Below are 19,675 nucleotides of genomic sequence, written 5' to 3' on the forward strand. Positions count from 1 at the left end.
AGTATATGTCTCTCTGCCTCAAAAGCCCAATATGTAGACTACAATGACAGTATTATACCCTACTTTGCGGGGAGGGTTGCGTGGGTGCATAGATTGAAATACCCCGTATTACTAGATACCCCGTATTCTCGGTAGTCTAGTTTTAGTGACACCCCTCGTCTTGCGATAGTTCTGTTGACATACCACTAAAACCGTGCTTGGATGACGGCTAGTCAGCCGGAGTCTTTTCATTGGACCACCACCAACCTGATGGCAGAACGGCGTAGATTAGACCGAACTATGTTACGCGCGGTTCTCCTTTACGACTGAAACTACCTGGTCCTAAATAGTCCTACATTTGCCCATCGCTTTTCCATCTATCCTCTTCAAGATCGCACTTCAGGACAGGGGTTATATCATCCTCAAAAAAGGTTGATTACGCTACATGCACGCTCAGCTTTGAATCAAATATCATGGCTAGTGACCAGGGCCTGGCCGATGAGACCCGAGTACGCAAAAACCGCCAGCAACACAATGACACAACTCGCTAATGCTATCTAGGTTCCTACCGCCTTGGCCATCGTTACGATTTTTACAGTACTTTCATGCGCCTGCGTAGCCCTCCGGCTTTACACTAGGTACATATACCTTTAAAGGAGAACCAGCAATTGCGGGGCTGACCAGAGTTTGCATTCGCACAGGAGAATAATATTGCGAAATGTTGGGGCGGACGACTATGTCATCATCGTGGCTCAAGTGTTCAACTTCGCAGTATCGGCTGTAAATTACGCAATCCTTATCGCTGGGGGCGCAGGGCGACACGTTCAGTTTGTTCAGGACAAACTGCCGGTTTTCTCCAAGGTAAAGAGTCTACTGAGAAAAACTCAAGGTGCATTGAAGCTCACTTTATAAAGATGCTCTTCGCCGCTATAGCAATCTACAATGCGACACAAATTGCAACCAAGATATCGCTACTTCTCCAATATGGAAAGATTTTTCCTGGTCGAAATATGCGACTCATTTGCAACTGGGGCACCGGGTTTCTTCTAATGTGGGGAGCTGCACAACAGTAAGCTCCTATGTGTCTTCTCAAAGGTCGTTTCTAACAGATATATTCTTTAAAGGATCTTCACTCCGTTCATCTGCACATTCAAAGATATCACACACATTCCGGAAGGAGTTTGCGTCGGCAATAACACGTGAGTATATAGGACACCTGAATGAGTGCGTTGGCTTTTACTAACAGCAACTAGGCTAGCTGCACTGAATGCTGTCATGAATTTAGTTACCGATTTTCTCATTCTCATCATCCCTTTTAAGCCTGTACTTCAACTGCAAATCAATGTTTTGCGTAAGGTATACCTATTGGCTATCTTGTGCATGGGCTTAGCGTAAGTACCACTTGCTCTTGTTACAGATAACTATACTAACGTGCAGTAGTGTATGCATCATCTCCGCAATTCGACTTCATATGCTTATCGGGCCCCACTATGACTGGAACGATATCACATGGCAAATCGGAACTGTTGCTTCTCTTTCTACCCTTGAAACCAGCCTCGGTATCATGTGTGCCTGTATCCCCACACTCCGACCACTATTAAAGAGATTTTCACCGAAGATGGCGGGATCAAGTGGTAAAGGTCAATCGAGTACTGGCAACCAATTTGCCACTAAGAGAGAGACGAGGTTTACGAGTAATGGTCCTCTCAAGTCAAAGACTACCCACGACAATGCCATCTACATCCAAAAAGATGTCCATTTTCAGAGCACGACGGAACTTAGGGATGTGTCACCCAAAGAACCATATCAAGTTTCTCAACGATCTTCAGATGATATAAGCCTGTAAGCAGGATAGACGGCAATGAATAGTTAGAATTCAATTTTCCATTACTTAGAAGAAGGCTATTTGAATTGAAGAAGCGAATGCCGCACTTATGGATGAATTGTTCTTTTCTTTGTATACTAGAGCAATAGATATAATCAGAGTGAAATCACTAGAGCCATGAAAACTTCAACATATCTCTAGAGCTTAAAAACTTCTACTACTAGCATAAATTGCCGTTGTTCCGCGGAATGTAACTAAGAATGCGGAGGAGCCTCCTGGTTCGCCAGGGATCAGGCCAGTTGACCCCTGCAGCCATAAGGTACCCATGCACAGTTCTCAAAGATTGACGATCATCCTATAAATAGTTACGTGCCTTCTACCCACTCGTACATGACCACGTCGAGAGATGGATGTTATATCCTTCATATTAACAACCCATCATGCTACTTTGACATCGCTACCTATTTCCTTAATGCTGGTAATTGCCCAAGGGCAATATTTGGCGGATGGCATCTCTAGGATTTGTCAAGTATATATAGAATGTGTTGCAGCTGTTGCGTACTTATTGATTATCGATTGCTAGCCTCAAAGATCGAGGTCGGATGGAACTTTCCTCTGGGACAGCTGACTGACTTGGGAATGATCTATTCGGTTGAGCGTGAATTAGCCTTTGAAAAAATTGTCGCTGCCAATGTTATGCAGTACATACGAATCCCACCCCATCCGAACTGAGGTATTTGCTCACCTTCCTACCATCAAATAATAAGCCGACACATGTTCAGGGGTTTTCAGCCTCCAGTTGCCAGGGTAGCGGCTTTGTCGCAGGTTTCACAAGACCGACATCCCCGCTGGGTTGCCTTCTTGCTTGCCATTCCTCAATATCTCGTTGATCCACAAAGTTTCCATGAAGGCCAAGACGAAGTTTCATTGGAAGACGAATGGTGGCTACGGGGCCTTTTGCGAGGTTAAGGGCATCAAAGATGACGACGTCGTTGTGCAGGACATCCAGATGATTCAACAAAGCAATTAGCCAGCCCTCTCCTTTTGCACCGTCGCTCTTTGGTATAAATGATGGCTCTTGAAACGTCGCACATGAGCCAGCCTAGTAAATATCCTCTTTTCTTTCATCCCATGTGTAGTGAGCCAGACAGTTGAATAGTCCCCCTGCGGGCGAACCACATTTGGCAACATCATACTCCCTTGCGCCACCGATCTTTGCTTGCCAGAAATGATTGTACTTCTTCGTGACATAACGGTCATCTATGTGGGAGAATCCGCCGCTGGTATCCCATACCTCGCTTGGCTCTACCCATGACTCTGAAGGACTATTTGGATTGAACATCCAGCGTTTGGTTGGGCTGTGTAGGCGGTTTCGCTTTGCAACGCTTCCGGTTGGCTCATCGTCGGGCGTGGAGAAGAAGAATACGTTACCGTCCGCGACCGTAAGGTCGAACACGATATTCCCCTGATCATTTTCATAGCAACCGGCAACATGGCCATGAAATGTTATCGGACTTTATTATCAAGCAGTCAACATCAAAGAAGAGTAACTAACCATTTCCAGACCGTAACCACACGATGTCCTCGGGCTTTCCCATCCTCCGTGGAACAATACTGTACCACTGATGTTCCTTAGGGTCCCATGCCCAATGATTGCCTCCCTTTCGAAGTCGATCTGGGGAGCATTTGAGGGGGGTCATTGGCAGAACAACATAGTTTTTCGTAATACCACAGTCATGAATCATGCCGCAGAGTGAGCTCCATACCAAGCCTCTTGTGTTTTGACGCCATCTGCATCGATAGTCCACACTGCGATGCGGCGCAAACCATCATTTCTATCCCCACCAGCCTCGTATGCAAAGCATATCATTTCTCCTGTATCAGGGTCGAATTTAGGATGCGCAGCCATTGTCGGCGCCGTAATCTGGCCCTCGAAGTCGTACCACCCAATTGTTTCCAGAGACACGGGATCCATGGCGTACGGCGGACCGTCTTCCTTGGAGGCAAGAAGCATTCCTCTCCAAAACGTGATGTTGGTGTTTGCAGCGGTTCGGATTACAGATTTTGCTAGTTCAGAATCTGTATAGGGATTACGATATCTTCCAAACAGACTTCTTCCAGCTGAAGTCTCTGCCAGAAACCTATATGTTCTAACATAACGTTGCTTGTAGTCTGCGTGGCCATTTCCAATACGGATAGCTGTGATATTACCGTCACCGTTGAAATGAATATCGTCTTCAAAGACTGGTGGAATCGATGATCTGGTTGCACCCGATAAAAAGTACCATTGATCTCTGGGGGGATTTCTCCCTCCACCTCAAGGTCAAAGATGTCCCCTTCTAACCGGAATGGTTTGTTAAACCCACTAAAGATACCAGTATTGGGAAATTTAAATCGGTCGTCAACCTTCTCTCCATCTACATAACCGGTATCAAGGACAGCAGAAAGTTCAAAAATGTAGGCCATTGCGATGTTCGTGGCCAAATGAGAGATGATTGAGCGCACAGCGTAGCACTATGAGTATAAGGTTCACTTTTCAAAGCACAACGCGACATGTGATCTCACATAAAATGTTATTGTTTGTTAGATTTATGTTGGAAATACCACTGCGTGCCTGCTAAATAGGCTAGAGTGTTCTAACGATTGACGCTTGCGAAGCTCAGGAGTTCCAAGCACTTCGGGACTAGTAGCGGAGAATAGTAGCGGAGTCGGAACTATACCGCCGATGGTCCCCTCATAACGAACTACCCGTGCCCATTCTCGGCAGATCTTTGACTGTGAGCATAGATCTCCACCACTGCAACATCGATCCGAAATTCCCGTGCGACAAGCTTTTAAGTTTTGGGAATGGAGCATGGCCATTGGTGTGATGTGACTAGAAGACATTTACGTCGGAGATATATCGCCGATGACTCCGCGTGGTAAGTTATTAGTGACTTTTGTCAATGGATATGGAGTATGGCCATTGGAATGAGGTAGTGAGAAGACATTATTACCCTTACTTGTAGCCATCTCTACATGAAAGCACTCAATTTCCGTTTTTATAAGCCTCAGGTGAAGGTTGCAAATGCATGTATTTGTTAAATAGATATATTTCATTAACGAAGCGAGATGGTCATACGAGGTACCGTGGCTGTTGAGGAAGCAATCATAACCCCTTCGACGGTATGGCTACTTGAGGAAACCAATTCTATTCTCAATCCTGGTGACCACAGCAACAAAACCCTCGAAGCACATGCCAAGAGGCTACTTGATATCCATGGCAAGCGTCTGACGACTATGGATGCCGAGGGAGTCGAATACATGCTTCTATCCTTGACTGCCCCAGGATGCCAGGGCATCACCGATCCTCAAGTCGCGGAGAAGACTGCGAGAGAGGCCAACGACTGGCTGGCAGCCCAAGTGTCGCGAAACCCCAAGAGATTTGGTGGTCTAGCAGCTCTTTCCATGCACGGTCCAGAGGCCGCGGCACGTGAACTAGAAAGGGCTGTTAAGCAATTGGGCTTCTTCAGAGGGCTGATCAATGACTACCAAAGCAAGAACGAGGATTCTGGCTGAGATTACTACGATACTACTAGATACGATCCTTTCTGGAAAAAGGTGGAAGAATTAGATGTACCGATATACTTTCACCCGCGCTACCTCGCGAAGAAGGATCTTCAACCCGGATCTCTCTATGGGGATCGACCGCATCTACAAGGGGCTGCTGTGCAGTTCCACCTCGACCTTTCGTACCATATTTATCCGATTTGTTCATCAGGTCGGCGAGCGTGGGCCATATAACGGGTTCCAGACTCTGACATCTTATCCTAGGTGTTATCGATCGATTTCCAGGTGCCAAAATTGTAGCTGAACATCTTGGAGAGAAGTATGAGTATGCGCCATGGTCTAATATCGTAGCTAACGTACTTGCATAGCATCCCTCTCAATCTACGGCGAGCGAGCCATTGGTACAATAAATCTAGCAAACAGGCTACGCGACCTTCAAAGAACGACTATAATTTCTACTTCCAAAACAATGTCTATATTACAACGTCGGGAAACTTCTTCACTCCTGGCTTGAAGCTCTGCATTGAGACGATCAACCTCGATAGATGCTTATACGCGATAGGTAATATTCGCCCAGAACTAGGAAGCATGTTTCCTAGTTTGACTTATCTGAACAGACACACCGTATGAAGACATTGAAGAGGAACAGTCGTGGTGGAAAACTGTAGATTCGGACAATGAGGCGAAGGACAAAGTTGGAAGGGTGAACGCTATAAAGCTGTTCAAATTGCCCTTGGAGCACTGAGCCAGCGTATGCATGGGCTAATTAGGGAGAAGCTGAGCCGAATAAATATTCAATACAGATTTCACATAGTCACGAACGTGCTGGGAATGAACTCTGAACCGAGTTTCCAGAGCCCGTTGCCATCGATTCCATCCATCTCAGCTCATCAGCAGCCAATCCAAACTTTAGCAACGTGTTCTTTATCAGGAAAGAAATGTGGGATTGTTATTTTTTTTGTTTTTGGATAAACTACTATACTATCTGAATATACCTAGCGGGTAAAGCTGTGGTCGATCTGTGGAGCTGATAGAGAAGTTCCTTCTACGAAAACTATCTGAATTCAAGGTTTTGCGATACGATTGTACTTCATAAGCATTGAACTTTGATACATTTACCCTATTTGTGTTCTAGCAGCCTCATTCGCAATAGATTTGCCGTTCTGTTGTGCCGAGTGGCTTTCCCCACACTGACGAATGCATGCCGAATCTGCGGGGGTGGCGCCACTTCCGCCCCTACCTAATCATGCGGGCGAACCAAGGCCAGGGGACCGTCGCGGAGGAGCTTCTTGTTTCACTCGGTAATCTTTATTCCGCGCTTATCCGAACCAGGAGCGAAAGTCGTGCGATTTCATCAACTCACCGACTGTGTTGGAAGTTGAGACCAATATGAAATCGCGAGATGGCATATCAAGTAAGAGCTACAAGATCGCAAAAAGGTCACGCGTAAGCAGAGCTGTGATCAGCTGCGACCGCTGTAAGACGCGGAAAACAAAGGTAATAGTTCGGATGAAGGCCAGTTCAGAACATGTTCCTAACTGAAAATCCAGTGCAATAAACCCAGTATGTGAATGTTGGTTCATTCAGGCCCAGGAGACAAGTTAATCTTTAGCCGAGATCCCGATGGCCCTTGTAATTACTGCAGTAGCATAGAGGAGATTTGTTCGGTTGACTTGAATAAACGAAACCAGAGGCCGTTCTACTATGTGTCAGAAGAGGAATATCGTCTTCTGTGCGAACTATGTAGCTACTGCTTCCCTGGTGAAGAGCTAACTACATCAAACCTACGAAGACTTGTATCTGAACAGAAAAAAGCGCTATCAAGTAATCAGGCAGACATCTCGACCCCAAACATCACCATTGTTGAGCGGATTCCAACTCATACAAGCAACCCAATCGACCAAAATACCATACTGCCACAGAACCGCACAAAAAACCAGACAGAGCAACAATCTATCCTGTTGCATGAAATTGTTAATCTCCGTCACGATTTAGGTTGCCTGATGGTTGACGCTCATGGTGAATATCGTAAACTGCTCTGTGATAACCTTGTCGGCCATAGAATCTCATCAAATCAATAGGCTACATAGGAGCCGAATCCGGCATCAGTTCCAACAGTGCCGTGAGGTCATGGATATTAAGAATGGGACCAGAATCCAAAAAGAAGGAAAGGGACAAGATACCTCCGATGTTGAAAGTCCTACCACCTTCCGTCAAATCTCCATTTACAGGTGCAGCTTTATCTAACGGAAGCCTATCCCAGCTTCCATCCCAGGATCTTCTATCCGCATGTGCGGCTTGCTTTTTTGAACAGATCCACAGTTTGTATTGGATATATTCTTCCGAGTTATTCTACACTACACTAAACTTGAAGCGACCTATGCTGGCGACTTTGGACAGTTGAGTGCTCCATGGCTCTGCTCCCTGAACAGCATAGTGGCACTATGCGTGTCATGTGATCCCTCCCACAATGGGCTGTACAACAGTCAACAGGCACATAAATCACTAGATATGGCAAAACACCTTGTGCCGCAGGTTTGCGACAAAGCTGACTCGGACAGTGTGCGAGCATTGATAGTGTTGGTGAGTCCCATGGCTTGAGATTTTTGCGCCAGATTCGGAATGCATAACTGACTGAGTCTGGATACCAGTCCTTGGCCTTCCAGTCGAATGGATTTACGAATTCTGCTTATTTGCACGTTGGACTCGCTGTCCGCATTGCTTTCTCTCTTGGTCTACACGTTAACAAGCATTCGATACACAGCGGCGTAGTTTCTCAAGCACATGCGCAACGGCTCTGGTGGACTTTGTATCTTGTAGATCAGGACATTTCTCTTGCGTTGGGTAAGCCATGCATGACAAATTCTTCGATCAATATTGCTTGGGCCCCACCATTGCCATCGGAAACTGTAAGTACCATTCTCCAAACGGGTTCAGTTACATATGTTCTTTCTAAGATATATTAGGTTGTGGGCCCTGATTCAAATACACCCATTGGATATCTACAGCAATGCATCCGTCTAACCCAGCTCACACAGAGGATCCGACAGGTTCTCTACGATGACCCTGTTCATGGTGGCCAGGAATTATCGGATGTTAATTTCAACGACACCATGGCAGCCTTGAGAGAATGATTGACGCAAGTGCCACTACATCTTCAACTTTCAACATCAGTACCATTGTCCCACCGTAGACCAATCTCTCTGCTTCACTTACGCTATTGGAGTGCAGTCATGCTTATCACTAAGCCATTTCTCCTCCATAACCTTTTAGAAGGCAGTGGACATGTCGAACCTGTTAAACAAGCTCTATTCACCAAGTTTGCAAAAGTCTGCTTGTCTGCCGTCGAATCCACAATTGAGATACTAGAGAACATGGTATTTCACCAAGTAGGATACTACTTGGTGATGGATGACTTCTTCTTCAGCTTGCAGTGTCTTCAAGTCATTCTAGCCGGGTGCGACCTGTTTCATGCAGATGGCTATCAGGCCCGTGTGAAGCAATGTCTTAGAATCCTACTGGTAATCAGTGTATCTGGTTACCCAAAGCAGCTACTTCCCGAACCACTGTATCAGTTACAGCAGTGTGGACTTGCCGAAGATGTTGGAGATGGCAACACTGTGTTAGTTCAACATTTGCAAGATTCCCACGAGGTTGAAGAAGCTCTGAGAGAGTATATACCAGTATTTGACTCACATAAAGTCTAGTGTACTTATGCTGACACTCAAATAGTGATTTAAGAGACTCTAGCGCTGACCAAGTTGCAACCTTGTGGCTGAACGAACTGGAAATGTCTGAAAATGCTATCGACATTGGGTTATGGGGTGATCTTCTGGAAATCTGAGCTATATTTCCCTTTCAACAGTCTTAAGGTCAGGAACAGGATCAGCATAATCTCAATCAAAAAAATCATCCACTACTGCTACTACTATTACTACTCAGCATTTCGTTTATAGACCTTACAATGAAACTCTTTAATCTTAACAAACCAAACATTCTCTGTGACATACTCTGGCTCGCCTGAAGTTGTGTCTGGAAGATAATCGAAATGGCGAGTTATCTGCGGGATAGCTTTTGAAAGCTCCATGAGACTAATATTTTTGCCTAAGCAGGTGCGTGATCCTTGTCCGAACTGTTCAACTCGAAATATTAGGCCCAAGCGCTAGTCGACTGACTTGTATTACTGACCGTCATAAAGTGAGATTCGCGCTCTTTGACTACCTCAGGTTGTTCTAGCCACCTTTAGGGTCGGAATACGTGCGCGTCTTGACCAAAAACCTTGGTGTTCGCATGGGCCACCCAAGGATTAATCCCAACTACAGCCTACATTGCTTCAGTAATCAACTTCTAAGACAATGTATTTTATGCATACATAACCTGGAGGAAATTATTGACCTGCCAGATCAGTACCCTGAGATGGGACAACTCGGCCAAGACTCAGTCCCGTCGCAGGATGCATTCGCAGCCCCTCTTTCAAGACTGCTTGCAGATAAGGTAGTTTATCTGCCTCGGAGAATTTGATAGGATCTGATATCTCACCCCGCTCCTCGCTTTCTGCAATCACAGTGCGCAGTTTCTGGAGAAATCTTGGGTATTTAAGCAGGTTGAAGATGATTGAAGCCAAACTAATCGAGGTAGTGTCAGAGCCTGCTCCAATGTTCATGTTGCAAACTGAACTAATATCCTCGTTAGTAATCTTGGTTGAATTCTGAGCTTGTATGCGCAAAAGTGTTGTGATAAAGTCCTCTGACGTGTTGATACCGTTACTGTTTTGGCTGCCAGCCTGGGCCTTCTTATATTTTTCTTCAAGCTGAGTTCTGGCAAACTCTTCCACATGTAGCGAGCCAGAAGCTGTTTTCGACTGCATCTGCCAGAGGAACAAGGTCTTGTGCCACTCTGGAAATATCCCAACGTTTGCACAATAGACCAAGTACTCGCTAAGAGATGACATGATTCCTTGGATGTCTTCACCAGAGTCCAGGAAGCCAAATCGCCGCCCAAACTATCATCAATAAGTTGATATTTTCGTAGATCTCAACGTATCGAGTCCCTCACCGTCATCTTGTCTATTACATCAAAGGCATAACATTGCAACCAGTGAGAGATGTCTATTGACGTGCCAGAACTAGCAAATTCGTTCAGCCTCTTCTTCAAGATAGATGTGCATTCATCAACAAATTGCTCCAGCTGTAACAAATTGGTCATTGAATAAACAGCTGCGACTTTTCGTCTTTCTTGAGCATGTATATGAAGGTCTTGCTCAGCGAAGAGATTTGGAAGCAGACTCAGGGGATTGCCGCTGGGGTAATACCATGGAGACTAGTGAGAAACAATGTAAGTCTTTCCCCGAGGAATGTTGGTGAGACAAACCTTGATAAACCCGTGCCCGCTACCATATATTGCCTTTGCCGCGATTGGATCATCAATGCTATACTCATTCGGTGCTATGCGTACGACTGGTCCTGAAGCTTTTCGTTAGCTTTTGTCGGCACCATTGAGCGAAAATACCGACCATATTTCCGATGGAGCTTGATGATTGTTTTGGGATAAGTCCCAAAGTATGCTTCCCTGAGCAGCTAAAGTCGCGAGTAATTTGCAAGAAATGGTCCAGGAACTCGTCTCAGAGGAGAACGAAGCAGCTTAACAGCAATGCGAAGGAGCCATACCACGCTCAGGCAAACCAAAATCAAAAGATAAAGCCACAGTGAATTCATAGTAATGATGCTTCGCTGAGCAAGGATGGAGTTGCATTTTCACCGAAGTCTCCGTTTTAAGTTCATTCAAACATGCTAACCTTTGCAATTTTCATGTCCTCAAGTTCCATTTCTCAACTGGCGACGTATAGTTAACCAACCGGAAAGATGCGGCGACACATCAATATACTACTGGTCGTGTTTATTGATACTCGGGACAAACTTACCGATAGGTAGATGACCATATTGGTAAGCTTTGTATTATTTGATCTCCAATCTTCTGATGTGGCTGATTCGCCTAGAGTTCGGGATCATGACTCCGATGCTGGGGACATGAGTTCTGCCCCTCCTTGACTGCCTATTATCAGTTATTTGATCTTCCCATCATTTTGATTCCCGATATGAGCTGTAAAGGCCGAAGACGCTACTAAAACCTCGCTTGAGTAGCGACTCGACTAACGTATGCCGACCAAATTACGGAGTGCAGAGTGCTGAGATAAGTCATTCAAGGATACTATTCATGTTCAGCAAATCGATTGAAGGCTTTCTCTAATAGAAAGTTACTATTCGCTTTACAATTATCGCTTTGACGCCTTGATAAGTGACTTAATATTTGAAAGTCTTCTTATGTACTTTAGTCTATTGTGCTTAAGCCATCACCAATGGTGATTTTCAGCACTCAGTGACTGTAATTTCTAGTTAGAGCCATTAGCTCGGAAACTTCTCAAGTAATGGATGGAATAGCCGGTGATAATCCTTGCTGATGAAGTACTGCTCACTGTCTTTTGCCACTTAAGTGCTTGTAAGTCTTCTTCCACTATATATCTTCTAGTGACAGGATGAGCATGGTGAAAGGATGCTACGCCTGCATTAGACCATAGCTGTACCTTGTCGCAAAGCTTATTCTGTCCGAGGTTGTTCGCTAGGGACGCATTCTTGAAAGAGTAATAAATTCGCCAGCGTTTTTTCAGCCGTCGAAGCTACCTTAGCATCATGGGTAGTGGCAGAGACGGGAGATTTTAGATCTCCAACGACCGATTCTGTTGCCTTCAGCCTTTCTACGAAATTTTCGCCGTCCATGTCCGTATTGCTTTTCTCTTCCAACACGAGCGAGAATAAATTTCCAGAGCGAGGAATCTGCTGAATATGCAACAGAAGATACCACTTGTCAGGGTGGTGCTTCCTGGACCGTAGAAGAATTGGACTACCTCTTATACTGTATCTACTAGCTACCTCGAGAATTGCGGCCATTCTTCAGTCCACAAGTGCATAGCTAGTACAGTGACGGACGTATGGTTCGGCTGCTGAGAGCTCTATCGGACGCATGGCTCCGACCAGCACATCGGCTGTTCACTAGCGTGTTCATGTCAGAGATTGAAGATATCCAAGCGATTTGTCTGCTGGCAAAAGATCCAGAAGAAGCTTCGAGCTCGCCCACTGCGTGTATCCAGTGTTCTTTGGACTTGGTGTCACAGCAGCGAAATACTGGAAGCGTGGAGGATTTGGGACTAGATACTCGCTGCCATCATCACGGGTATGCTTTTGGGTTTTGAACATGCCATCGAAATGGAACGACATTCATTCCTGACTGAGGACATTGTTTAGACCTTGACCTTCTGCTCCACGATCCTTGACCTCGAGGACAAGACCGAATTTCCATGGCGTAGGCACACCCATCTCGTATGAATTTGCAACAAATGCGTCTCGGTTCTTGGTTTGAGCGAAGCCCCTAAGGATAACGGGAGAGTTGACTTCTGCCAGGCGACGTATCTTTTGCGCATCAATATCATGTATCGACAGCGATTTGGGCCCGCTAGCCGGTCGAATCATGATGCCACAAGGATATATTGGCTCAAATGTTACAGCAGCCGATTTACTCAACTGGAATAGCTCTGAACGTTCGCGAAAGTAGCTGGGTCTTTGGTCCTCATAAACAAGCTCCAGTTTCGCATCCTCCTCAAACGATTTGCGCTGTCCTACGATAACTGTTCCATCGACCATGATTGCGACAGTGCCGTGCCACAGTGTAAGCAACTTCTGAACTGGCAAAATGTTGATCGAGATCTTGTTCTCTCCTGTGCTGGGGTGAATGGAGAGTCAAACATGATTAGGAAAATTTTCTCGCACTGCTCGAGCAAATGCTTCTCCACGTTTCAGCATGCTCTTTGCAATGACTTCTACTCCTCTCTCGAAAGTGCTTTTCGTTCGCCCTAGCCCGATGAGATAGGTATTCGCGAGATCCAGCGAAAGGAACTTCATGTATCCGCAGTAGGTCAGACGCCTATTCTCGTCATCTTTGACGTACGACTCGTTAGTAAAGGCATCCCAGTCGAAGGCGCCATAGCGGTGCATTAGTGCGAGACGGATCGAAGGTGCAGTAGCGGCTTATGTCATGTCGTCAATGTCATCGCGAAGCGATGCGATACCAAGGAGGTCTTTTAGTTGTGCAAACTCAATATGTGTGTAGCCCTTCGTCTTCTCACACAACGTCTTCACTCTATGTAACAGTCGTAACAGCGAAACGAACAATCCGAGCAAAGTACTGTCTCGCCGCAGATGGAGCACGCAGCTTCATGAGGAACACCCTCAATATTGGCTGGGAAGGCACAAAACCGAACATGACATGGGCAGTGCTAGACTGCTGGATTGACAGCACATTTCCAGTGACGAGGGAGATCGTAACACTGCAAGTAGACGGCGAGTCAAGGATGGCATGGATTCCACGGTGAGTATAGATAGTTCCACAGCTCTATTGCTAGCTTACAGTTTTGGCACAGAGAGCGGGGCATGCAGCGATTCTACGTCTTGCTCGATGGTGAAATCACACAGGAGAAGACTGAGGCCTCGATAAGGCGGCATATGGTACCCCACCCTGTCGAGTTCACACACGTTGAATGGTTCAGCAAGTTCGAGGGTCAGTGACATTTCCTCATCTTCACGTACATAGCTCTAATCTCGTCTCTAATCAAGGAACGCGTCGCATTCACCTTCTTGCATCCCACCGCCAGCGGTCCCTTCATCCTCGCTGGCGACGCCGCACACGTGCATTCCGTGAATGGCGGGAAGGGTATGAACACAGGGCTCTCCGATGCGTTCAACCTAATATGGCGCCTGCACTTCCTTCTCCAATACCTATCCCTCCCGTCATCTACAGCACACGCAATACTATCAAGCTACGATATCGAGCGCCGCAAAACAGCCGAAGGCGTCATCGACATCGCAGCTAAACTTGTTCGTAGTACCCTCGCTGACGCGAAAGGGTACGTCGACCTGATTGAGAAGAACGCGGGTTTCATCACAGGGATGGGGGTCCATTACTCCGACGTAGAATCGCCACTTGTCCATCAATCCGAGCATGGGGTGTGGAAGGCAGGACACCGGGCACCGGACCTATGGCTCGCTCATCCGGCTACGGGTGATGCGGTGCGCTTATATCAGAAACTGACATATGGGCGTTACTTTCTCGTGCTTGTAGGTGCACCAAGAAATCAGGTTCAGGTCCTGGAAGAGCAGTTTGCGACTTTGATCAGATTAACAGGGTTGAAAGCACTAGGTGTGGGCGCACGGAGGCGTGATGAGGATGCCGTGGAAGAAGAGGTCCATACCGATGCGTATGGCTGCTCGTGAGTCAAAATAGGGGAGGAGTATGCCGTACTTGTACAACCAGATTGCTTTGTTGAGTTTGTAGGAGGTGTAGAGAAGGTAGTTGCATATGTACAGAAACAACTACCAGGGCTGTTCAGTAGTGGTAAGTAGTTTTTACAAGTAACAATGGAAAAAATTCTTCCACTCGCAAGGACACAAGTAGTTGCAGAACTTGCTTAGTCTTACGCTACTATTTCATCATAGTACGTAAAGTTCCCTTTGTTGTAAAAGTCAATGAATTCGGGATCATTGACAGGATCGCAAGTCGTCAATATTACCTAATCGGCACATTGCCTATAGTCTTTTCTTTTCAAGCATCTCTGCATCTCGCTGTCATTTGATTGTGTGGCCCGAAGCTGTGTCAAAAAAGAATAGAGGGAAAAAGAATGAGGGAAAGAAGAATATCAGCAAGCAAATGGTAAGTTGGTGACGGACTTGTTGAGGATCAATGTGGATATGCATCTTTCTCCGAGCTAATTAGCCTGAATATCCTAGAAAGCGCACCAGGGTGCCAGTTGAGGTACGAGGGAGCATAGGAGATCAACGAATGGGCGCTGGAAAAAGGGAGAAGAACAGCCCTATTATTTTGTAATACTTACCCATCTTAGACGTTGGAGAAGATAAGAAAGAATAATCTTATAATTACCTTGCTCTCAATTAATTTCCTTCGAAACAAACGTAATTTTCTCTTTACATTCGACTACTTTTCAAATTGAATTAGTTTCACTGCAATCGTCACTCGTAGTAATATGGTATATTTCATTGCATGTCTTTTACCCAGGGTTTCATACTTGAATGTCACTTTTAGACTAGTATGAAGTTTCGCAAATCTATACTGGTGGCTCGAAATGTTTCTTCTCGTACTACAAGACGAGGGGCATGTTTTTGATAAAATTCGATTTTGATTCCCATCTTAGCCAGAAACTGGGCCGGGTCTGTTATGAGCTGTTTTGCCTGGTGATCTTTTATGGCGACTGCATAGCCATTTATTGACTGAGAGGCATCATGAGGACCATAAGTACGGTGAACTCTTTGTAGCCTCGAGAGATCTGCACAACTATAAAATATCTCGCCCATCATCAACGTGCCAACTATAGCCATTCCAACAACTTGCCAAGATTTAGGCTCGTGTGGAATAGTATGGACTTGAGAGCGTAACACCACAGGGAATCTATTTCCCAGAAGTATGCTGATCTGATCTCCTTCTTTTATGCCCGGGTTCGCGAGTCCAATAAAGCCATCGGTAGTAAGGAAGAAGTCCAAGTTATGCCAGGCTATCGCGAGCTGTACTAGGACCTCTTTAAAGCGAATTTTAGAGTCCGTGAGCCGCTCTGGAAAGAAGCAAATGGCTTCTATGACGTCAATGTATTGCTGGAAGGTTGGGAACGTCGTTTGTTGTGGGTCGTAAGCCTCTGCATGGCGACGATTCGTAGCTGTCAAACAGAACACATCCACCCAGATGCGCTCTGGCAATGGCTTTGCCTCTTGCTTTCTGGAGCAAGATTCCACATTGCGTATTATATCCACAATAGCATCGCACCGTTCTGTTTCGTCTTTGATCTCGCCAATATCAGCGCGAACAATTGCTGCAATGCGCGATACCGATACCCCAGCAACACGGATTCGCTTCGCATCTAAGACCGAGATGCTGGGACTGATCCACGCACAGGCGCTCCAGCCTGTACTCATGTTTGAATCCTGCCATGGCACCGTCCAATCCGGCACCCAGTTAAGGATGTTTAGAGTTCTGGTGGCGAGACGACAATTCTCTAGCAACACCAGACTCTGGTGCAGTTCAATTGCCCCGACAGCCGCTTTTGAATACAGCTCTTGTGTTGTTAGTGAGTAATCGGGCCTAATTCCAATTGATGCGTCTGACTCTCGCATCAAGGATAACATCGCGTATATCCTGTCTCGGTCATCTCGACATTCTGCATTGCCTAGGTATCGATCTAGTACAGTATATGAGCACGTGGCTGGTCTTAGCGTAAAGATAAAATATACTAATGTCCGTAAGTAGTCCCATTCTGAAAATTGCCGATGAAGGAGGGCGCTATAGTAAAAGCCTTTATAGACCAAGCATGCAACAGTCGTTTTGAAGGCGACGGAATCAAGTTGGTCGTGGGCACAATGTATTGTAGCCCGTGTGGCGAGAGCTACCTCTTGTCGGATCCATACCCGCTTGAAGTAATCGCGCTCGAAAAGTTGTAATACAGGGACGAGTGCGCCATTACGATAGGGAAGCACTGTATCCCTATCTGCGAAATGCTTATCTGACTCAGAGCAACTGATCGCAGGTGTCATGAACTCGGAGTACCAATTGACTACGACCGAATTACCGATCTGCCGAAGAATTGCGATAGCCTCCTTGCTTGAGTCTTGCTCAGGGCCAAGCTAGATGATGACATTGTCAGCCTGAGAGAAAATTTGGCCCATGATGGCAACCTGTCTGCTTTTCTCTTCGATTGAGGATTGGTTGATACATATTGCATCGATCCAGATAGAACGCTTTCTATCTTTGTGACGAATGTGCCGTAGTGCAACATCAGGTTATGCGTAATGGGAAGGTAGGCTCCACCCGTGCAACCAATCTCCACAGCTGACGCATTCTTGTCTGATCCCCATGCGTATGAAAGTGCATCCCAAACGAGATCATCATCCCGATAGCGCAGAGGCCTTTCTCTAGTCTGTAGGATAGGGTTTAGTATCCATAGCTATCGCATGTCGTTTGAGGGTCATTGGGATAAAAAAAATGACAATGACGCACATGTAGTGGCTGGACTTTGAACGTGATGTTGATTTGGTCATTAAACGCGCCAGGTCCAAGGACCACCAATCGAATTTCGGCGCCCGCATCTGCTAGCGGTCGATATTCATACGTCATCTGGAGTGTGGCTGTACCGAAGTCTACATTTACCTTATGAAATATGTGTTTGAATAACGTGAGAGGAGGTGGTGATTAAGGCGGAGCGAATATTAGCCTTAGGTCCGCCAAGCTGTTGAGGGTTATCGATCTGTTAGGCGCCACGCCCCATTTTGTCACTAATTAAACGCTACGTACTACATCACGTGACTGCGTACCATGCCAGTCCGGTGTGCACCGTGTGGAGATATCTAGTTGTAAATTAAGTGAAAACTAGAAGCATAAATATGATTTATGTCTATGTATGCTTTGTTACTGTGTAACGCTTACTCCACGCCGGGATCTCAGTCTTCTACTAATTAGTTACTGTATGCAGCAACATCCACAAAACTAGCATTTTGCTAGCCGTTTGCACACTGACTTTAGCCTTTCAATTTAATTGTAAGCAAATGTTACTTCCCCGATCTGATAAGAAAAGTATTAATGCTACCTTCATGAATTCAAGATTTAATCGATCCCACAGCTCTTGGAATGATCGAGATAGTGTATGAATGCACTGTGAGACACATAATTGCCTTCTAGTATACGGAGGAAACCTTTTTAATTATCGCTTGCTTCCTTACCCTTCCTAGCTATATGCCCATCCGTGGCCTGCAAACAACCGCTTGTACAATGACTGTCTTCCAAGAATCCTGGCTCAATAACATGATTGAGTTAATTCTTTTTAGTCCAACCTCAACTGCAAGTTCGGTCGCACATTTAATTAATGGGAAATTATCGGGACGAATATTCCATTATTGGCCCGAACTCCGCTCGCTGTTCCTCGAAATCTTTCACGAATACTGTGGCACATGACAAGATCGAGCTCAAAAGACCAAAGGGCGATCCACAATCGAGCTGGTGGAACAGAGTCAAAGCCCAATAGGGTCAGAGTCGGGTTACTACGTAAAAATCTCATGCATTCTGAAATTAAAGGAAATCACAGGAGTAAGGTGAACAACGTTAAGAGCAAAGTTTATGAAAGCATCATACTGCAAAGATATCAGCAATCCGTCATGGACTGTCTAATAATAGCGATTGCCACTTATATCAGAGCGCCCATTAAGGACCCCTAACGCTGGTAAGTTTCAAGCCTGTTGCCTTTGTGTGGTCAGCTGATACGCTGACGGTATGAATTGAACCATAAAAGAACCTAAGGAGCACTAAAGAGACTATATTACGACTAATGATAGCTCCCTCACTATATTTATATAAAAAACTGATACACCGGGTATATCATGCTTTCCCTACCTCAGGCTATTAGTTTTACTTCAAAGATATAAATCAATTTTTAACCACTACTACCTATCAAGTCTTCAATATGCCTACTAGCTCATTGCTCACCTTCGCTCTCAGTGTCACTGCCGTTTCTGAAATGGCCTGCCGGAAACCTGGTAGCACTCTCAATACTGAATTGACTGATACCTCTGGAGCTTACTGCCAGTTCCCGTCAAGCATCAACTGCCCAGTGAACGGCGGGATTCACATCACGAACGGCACACTTATCCAGGCAGTTGTTAACGCTGATAGAAGTGGATGGCCTGTGGAATATAACGCAGCTAATACGGCTTGTGGACACTGCGCCACCCCGAATCTTCATAACATTCCTCACTGGACCGTAAGTTTCTCGTGGGCAATAAGAGGTATCTGGATGAAGCCTTTATGCTAATTCTAGATTTATAGATGAGACTTCCAAACCTAGCTGGTACGTTATACTACGCATTGGCTTCTAACGGTACCTTCTACTTTTGCACCACGATGTCAGGAATAAGCCCATTTGGCTGGCTCGGTCAGTGGAAAGAAAACAAAGCAGTGTTGTGATTGTGTTGTTAGGGATAAAAGGCTACAAATATAGACTTATTTCTTTTCTAGTCGTTGTTCACGTTCCTAGTTAGGCAAACGTCCTACATGCTGTATATGCATGCGTGTAACCCAGCCTCTTGTACATAGAGCCCAGCGCATACTCATTGTTCAGATCTCTATAGAACATCTCCTTCAACAATAAGGCCTTCATCTCAAAAATTTCTCTTTCTTTCTGCTTTCTATTGTCATCTCAATCTCGCGTGACGTTATGTGCTTTGT

The 19,675-nt window shown here is 45.6% G+C and overlaps 12 protein-coding genes across 12 annotated transcripts; 6 read left to right on the top strand and 6 right to left on the bottom strand.

Moving 5' to 3' along the window:
• Window positions 1–452: 452 nt before the first annotated feature.
• COCVIDRAFT_42602 (hypothetical protein) lies at window positions 453–1,825 on the top strand (the record flags this gene model as incomplete). The annotated part of the gene is made up of 7 exons (XM_014695513.1): window positions 453–488; window positions 541–617; window positions 681–840; window positions 894–1,048; window positions 1,104–1,178; window positions 1,233–1,370; window positions 1,420–1,825. 7 exons carry the CDS (start codon window positions 453–455, stop codon window positions 1,823–1,825), a joined length of 1,047 nt encoding a protein of 348 aa, XP_014550999.1.
• Window positions 1,826–2,582: 757 nt separating this feature from the next.
• COCVIDRAFT_42603 (hypothetical protein) lies at window positions 2,583–4,270 on the bottom strand (the record flags this gene model as incomplete). Its single annotated transcript, XM_014695514.1, has 5 exons — window positions 2,583–2,881; window positions 2,981–3,318; window positions 3,371–3,562; window positions 3,613–4,048; window positions 4,090–4,270. 5 exons carry the CDS (start codon window positions 4,268–4,270, stop codon window positions 2,583–2,585), a joined length of 1,446 nt encoding a protein of 481 aa, XP_014551000.1.
• Window positions 4,271–4,915: 645 nt separating this feature from the next.
• COCVIDRAFT_42604 (hypothetical protein) lies at window positions 4,916–6,098 on the top strand (the record flags this gene model as incomplete). The annotated part of the gene is made up of 5 exons (XM_014695515.1): window positions 4,916–5,276; window positions 5,364–5,564; window positions 5,618–5,672; window positions 5,722–5,915; window positions 5,971–6,098. 5 exons carry the CDS (start codon window positions 4,916–4,918, stop codon window positions 6,096–6,098), a joined length of 939 nt encoding a protein of 312 aa, XP_014551001.1.
• Window positions 6,099–7,795: 1,697 nt separating this feature from the next.
• On the top strand, window positions 7,796–7,954 carry COCVIDRAFT_114005 (hypothetical protein; the record flags this gene model as incomplete). Its single annotated transcript, XM_014695516.1, has 1 exon — window positions 7,796–7,954. A coding segment is annotated over one exon (159 nt), but the record flags the coding sequence as incomplete, so codon positions are not given.
• Window positions 7,955–8,204: 250 nt separating this feature from the next.
• COCVIDRAFT_20660 (hypothetical protein) lies at window positions 8,205–9,197 on the top strand (the record flags this gene model as incomplete). The annotated part of the gene is made up of 3 exons (XM_014695509.1): window positions 8,205–8,262; window positions 8,585–8,975; window positions 9,086–9,197. 3 exons carry the CDS (start codon window positions 8,205–8,207, stop codon window positions 9,195–9,197), a joined length of 561 nt encoding a protein of 186 aa, XP_014550995.1.
• Window positions 9,198–9,287: 90 nt separating this feature from the next.
• On the bottom strand, window positions 9,288–9,485 carry COCVIDRAFT_114004 (hypothetical protein; the record flags this gene model as incomplete). Its single annotated transcript, XM_014695517.1, has 1 exon — window positions 9,288–9,485. A coding segment is annotated over one exon (198 nt), but the record flags the coding sequence as incomplete, so codon positions are not given.
• A 255-nt stretch (window positions 9,486–9,740) lies between these two features.
• Window positions 9,741–11,067, bottom strand: COCVIDRAFT_42606 (hypothetical protein; the record flags this gene model as incomplete). The annotated part of the gene is made up of 5 exons (XM_014695518.1): window positions 9,741–10,355; window positions 10,409–10,672; window positions 10,724–10,815; window positions 10,866–10,929; window positions 10,969–11,067. The coding sequence occupies 5 exons, from the start codon at window positions 11,065–11,067 to the stop codon at window positions 9,741–9,743; spliced, it is 1,134 nt and encodes a 377-aa protein (XP_014551004.1).
• Window positions 11,068–12,408: 1,341 nt separating this feature from the next.
• On the bottom strand, window positions 12,409–12,624 carry COCVIDRAFT_114000 (hypothetical protein; the record flags this gene model as incomplete). The annotated part of the gene is made up of 1 exon (XM_014695519.1): window positions 12,409–12,624. The coding sequence occupies one exon, from the start codon at window positions 12,622–12,624 to the stop codon at window positions 12,409–12,411; it is 216 nt and encodes a 71-aa protein (XP_014551005.1).
• Window positions 12,625–13,398, bottom strand: COCVIDRAFT_31376 (hypothetical protein; the record flags this gene model as incomplete). The annotated part of the gene is made up of 2 exons (XM_014695520.1): window positions 12,625–13,121; window positions 13,197–13,398. The coding sequence occupies 2 exons, from the start codon at window positions 13,396–13,398 to the stop codon at window positions 12,625–12,627; spliced, it is 699 nt and encodes a 232-aa protein (XP_014551006.1).
• A 65-nt stretch (window positions 13,399–13,463) lies between these two features.
• On the top strand, window positions 13,464–14,673 carry COCVIDRAFT_42607 (hypothetical protein; the record flags this gene model as incomplete). Its single annotated transcript, XM_014695521.1, has 5 exons — window positions 13,464–13,505; window positions 13,587–13,771; window positions 13,824–13,960; window positions 13,994–14,281; window positions 14,348–14,673. The coding sequence occupies 5 exons, from the start codon at window positions 13,464–13,466 to the stop codon at window positions 14,671–14,673; spliced, it is 978 nt and encodes a 325-aa protein (XP_014551007.1).
• An 822-nt stretch (window positions 14,674–15,495) lies between these two features.
• COCVIDRAFT_20664 (hypothetical protein) lies at window positions 15,496–17,575 on the bottom strand (the record flags this gene model as incomplete). The annotated part of the gene is made up of 3 exons (XM_014695510.1): window positions 15,496–17,085; window positions 17,175–17,378; window positions 17,459–17,575. 3 exons carry the CDS (start codon window positions 17,573–17,575, stop codon window positions 15,496–15,498), a joined length of 1,911 nt encoding a protein of 636 aa, XP_014550996.1.
• Window positions 17,576–18,914: 1,339 nt separating this feature from the next.
• Window positions 18,915–19,414, top strand: COCVIDRAFT_114015 (hypothetical protein; the record flags this gene model as incomplete). The annotated part of the gene is made up of 2 exons (XM_014695522.1): window positions 18,915–19,211; window positions 19,277–19,414. 2 exons carry the CDS (start codon window positions 18,915–18,917, stop codon window positions 19,412–19,414), a joined length of 435 nt encoding a protein of 144 aa, XP_014551008.1.
• Window positions 19,415–19,675: the final 261 nt, after the last annotated feature.

Source organism: Bipolaris victoriae, assembly GCF_000527765.1.
Source record: "Bipolaris victoriae FI3 unplaced genomic scaffold scaffold_157, whole genome shotgun sequence".
Classification (NCBI taxonomy): Eukaryota; Fungi; Ascomycota; class Dothideomycetes; order Pleosporales; family Pleosporaceae; genus Bipolaris; species Bipolaris victoriae.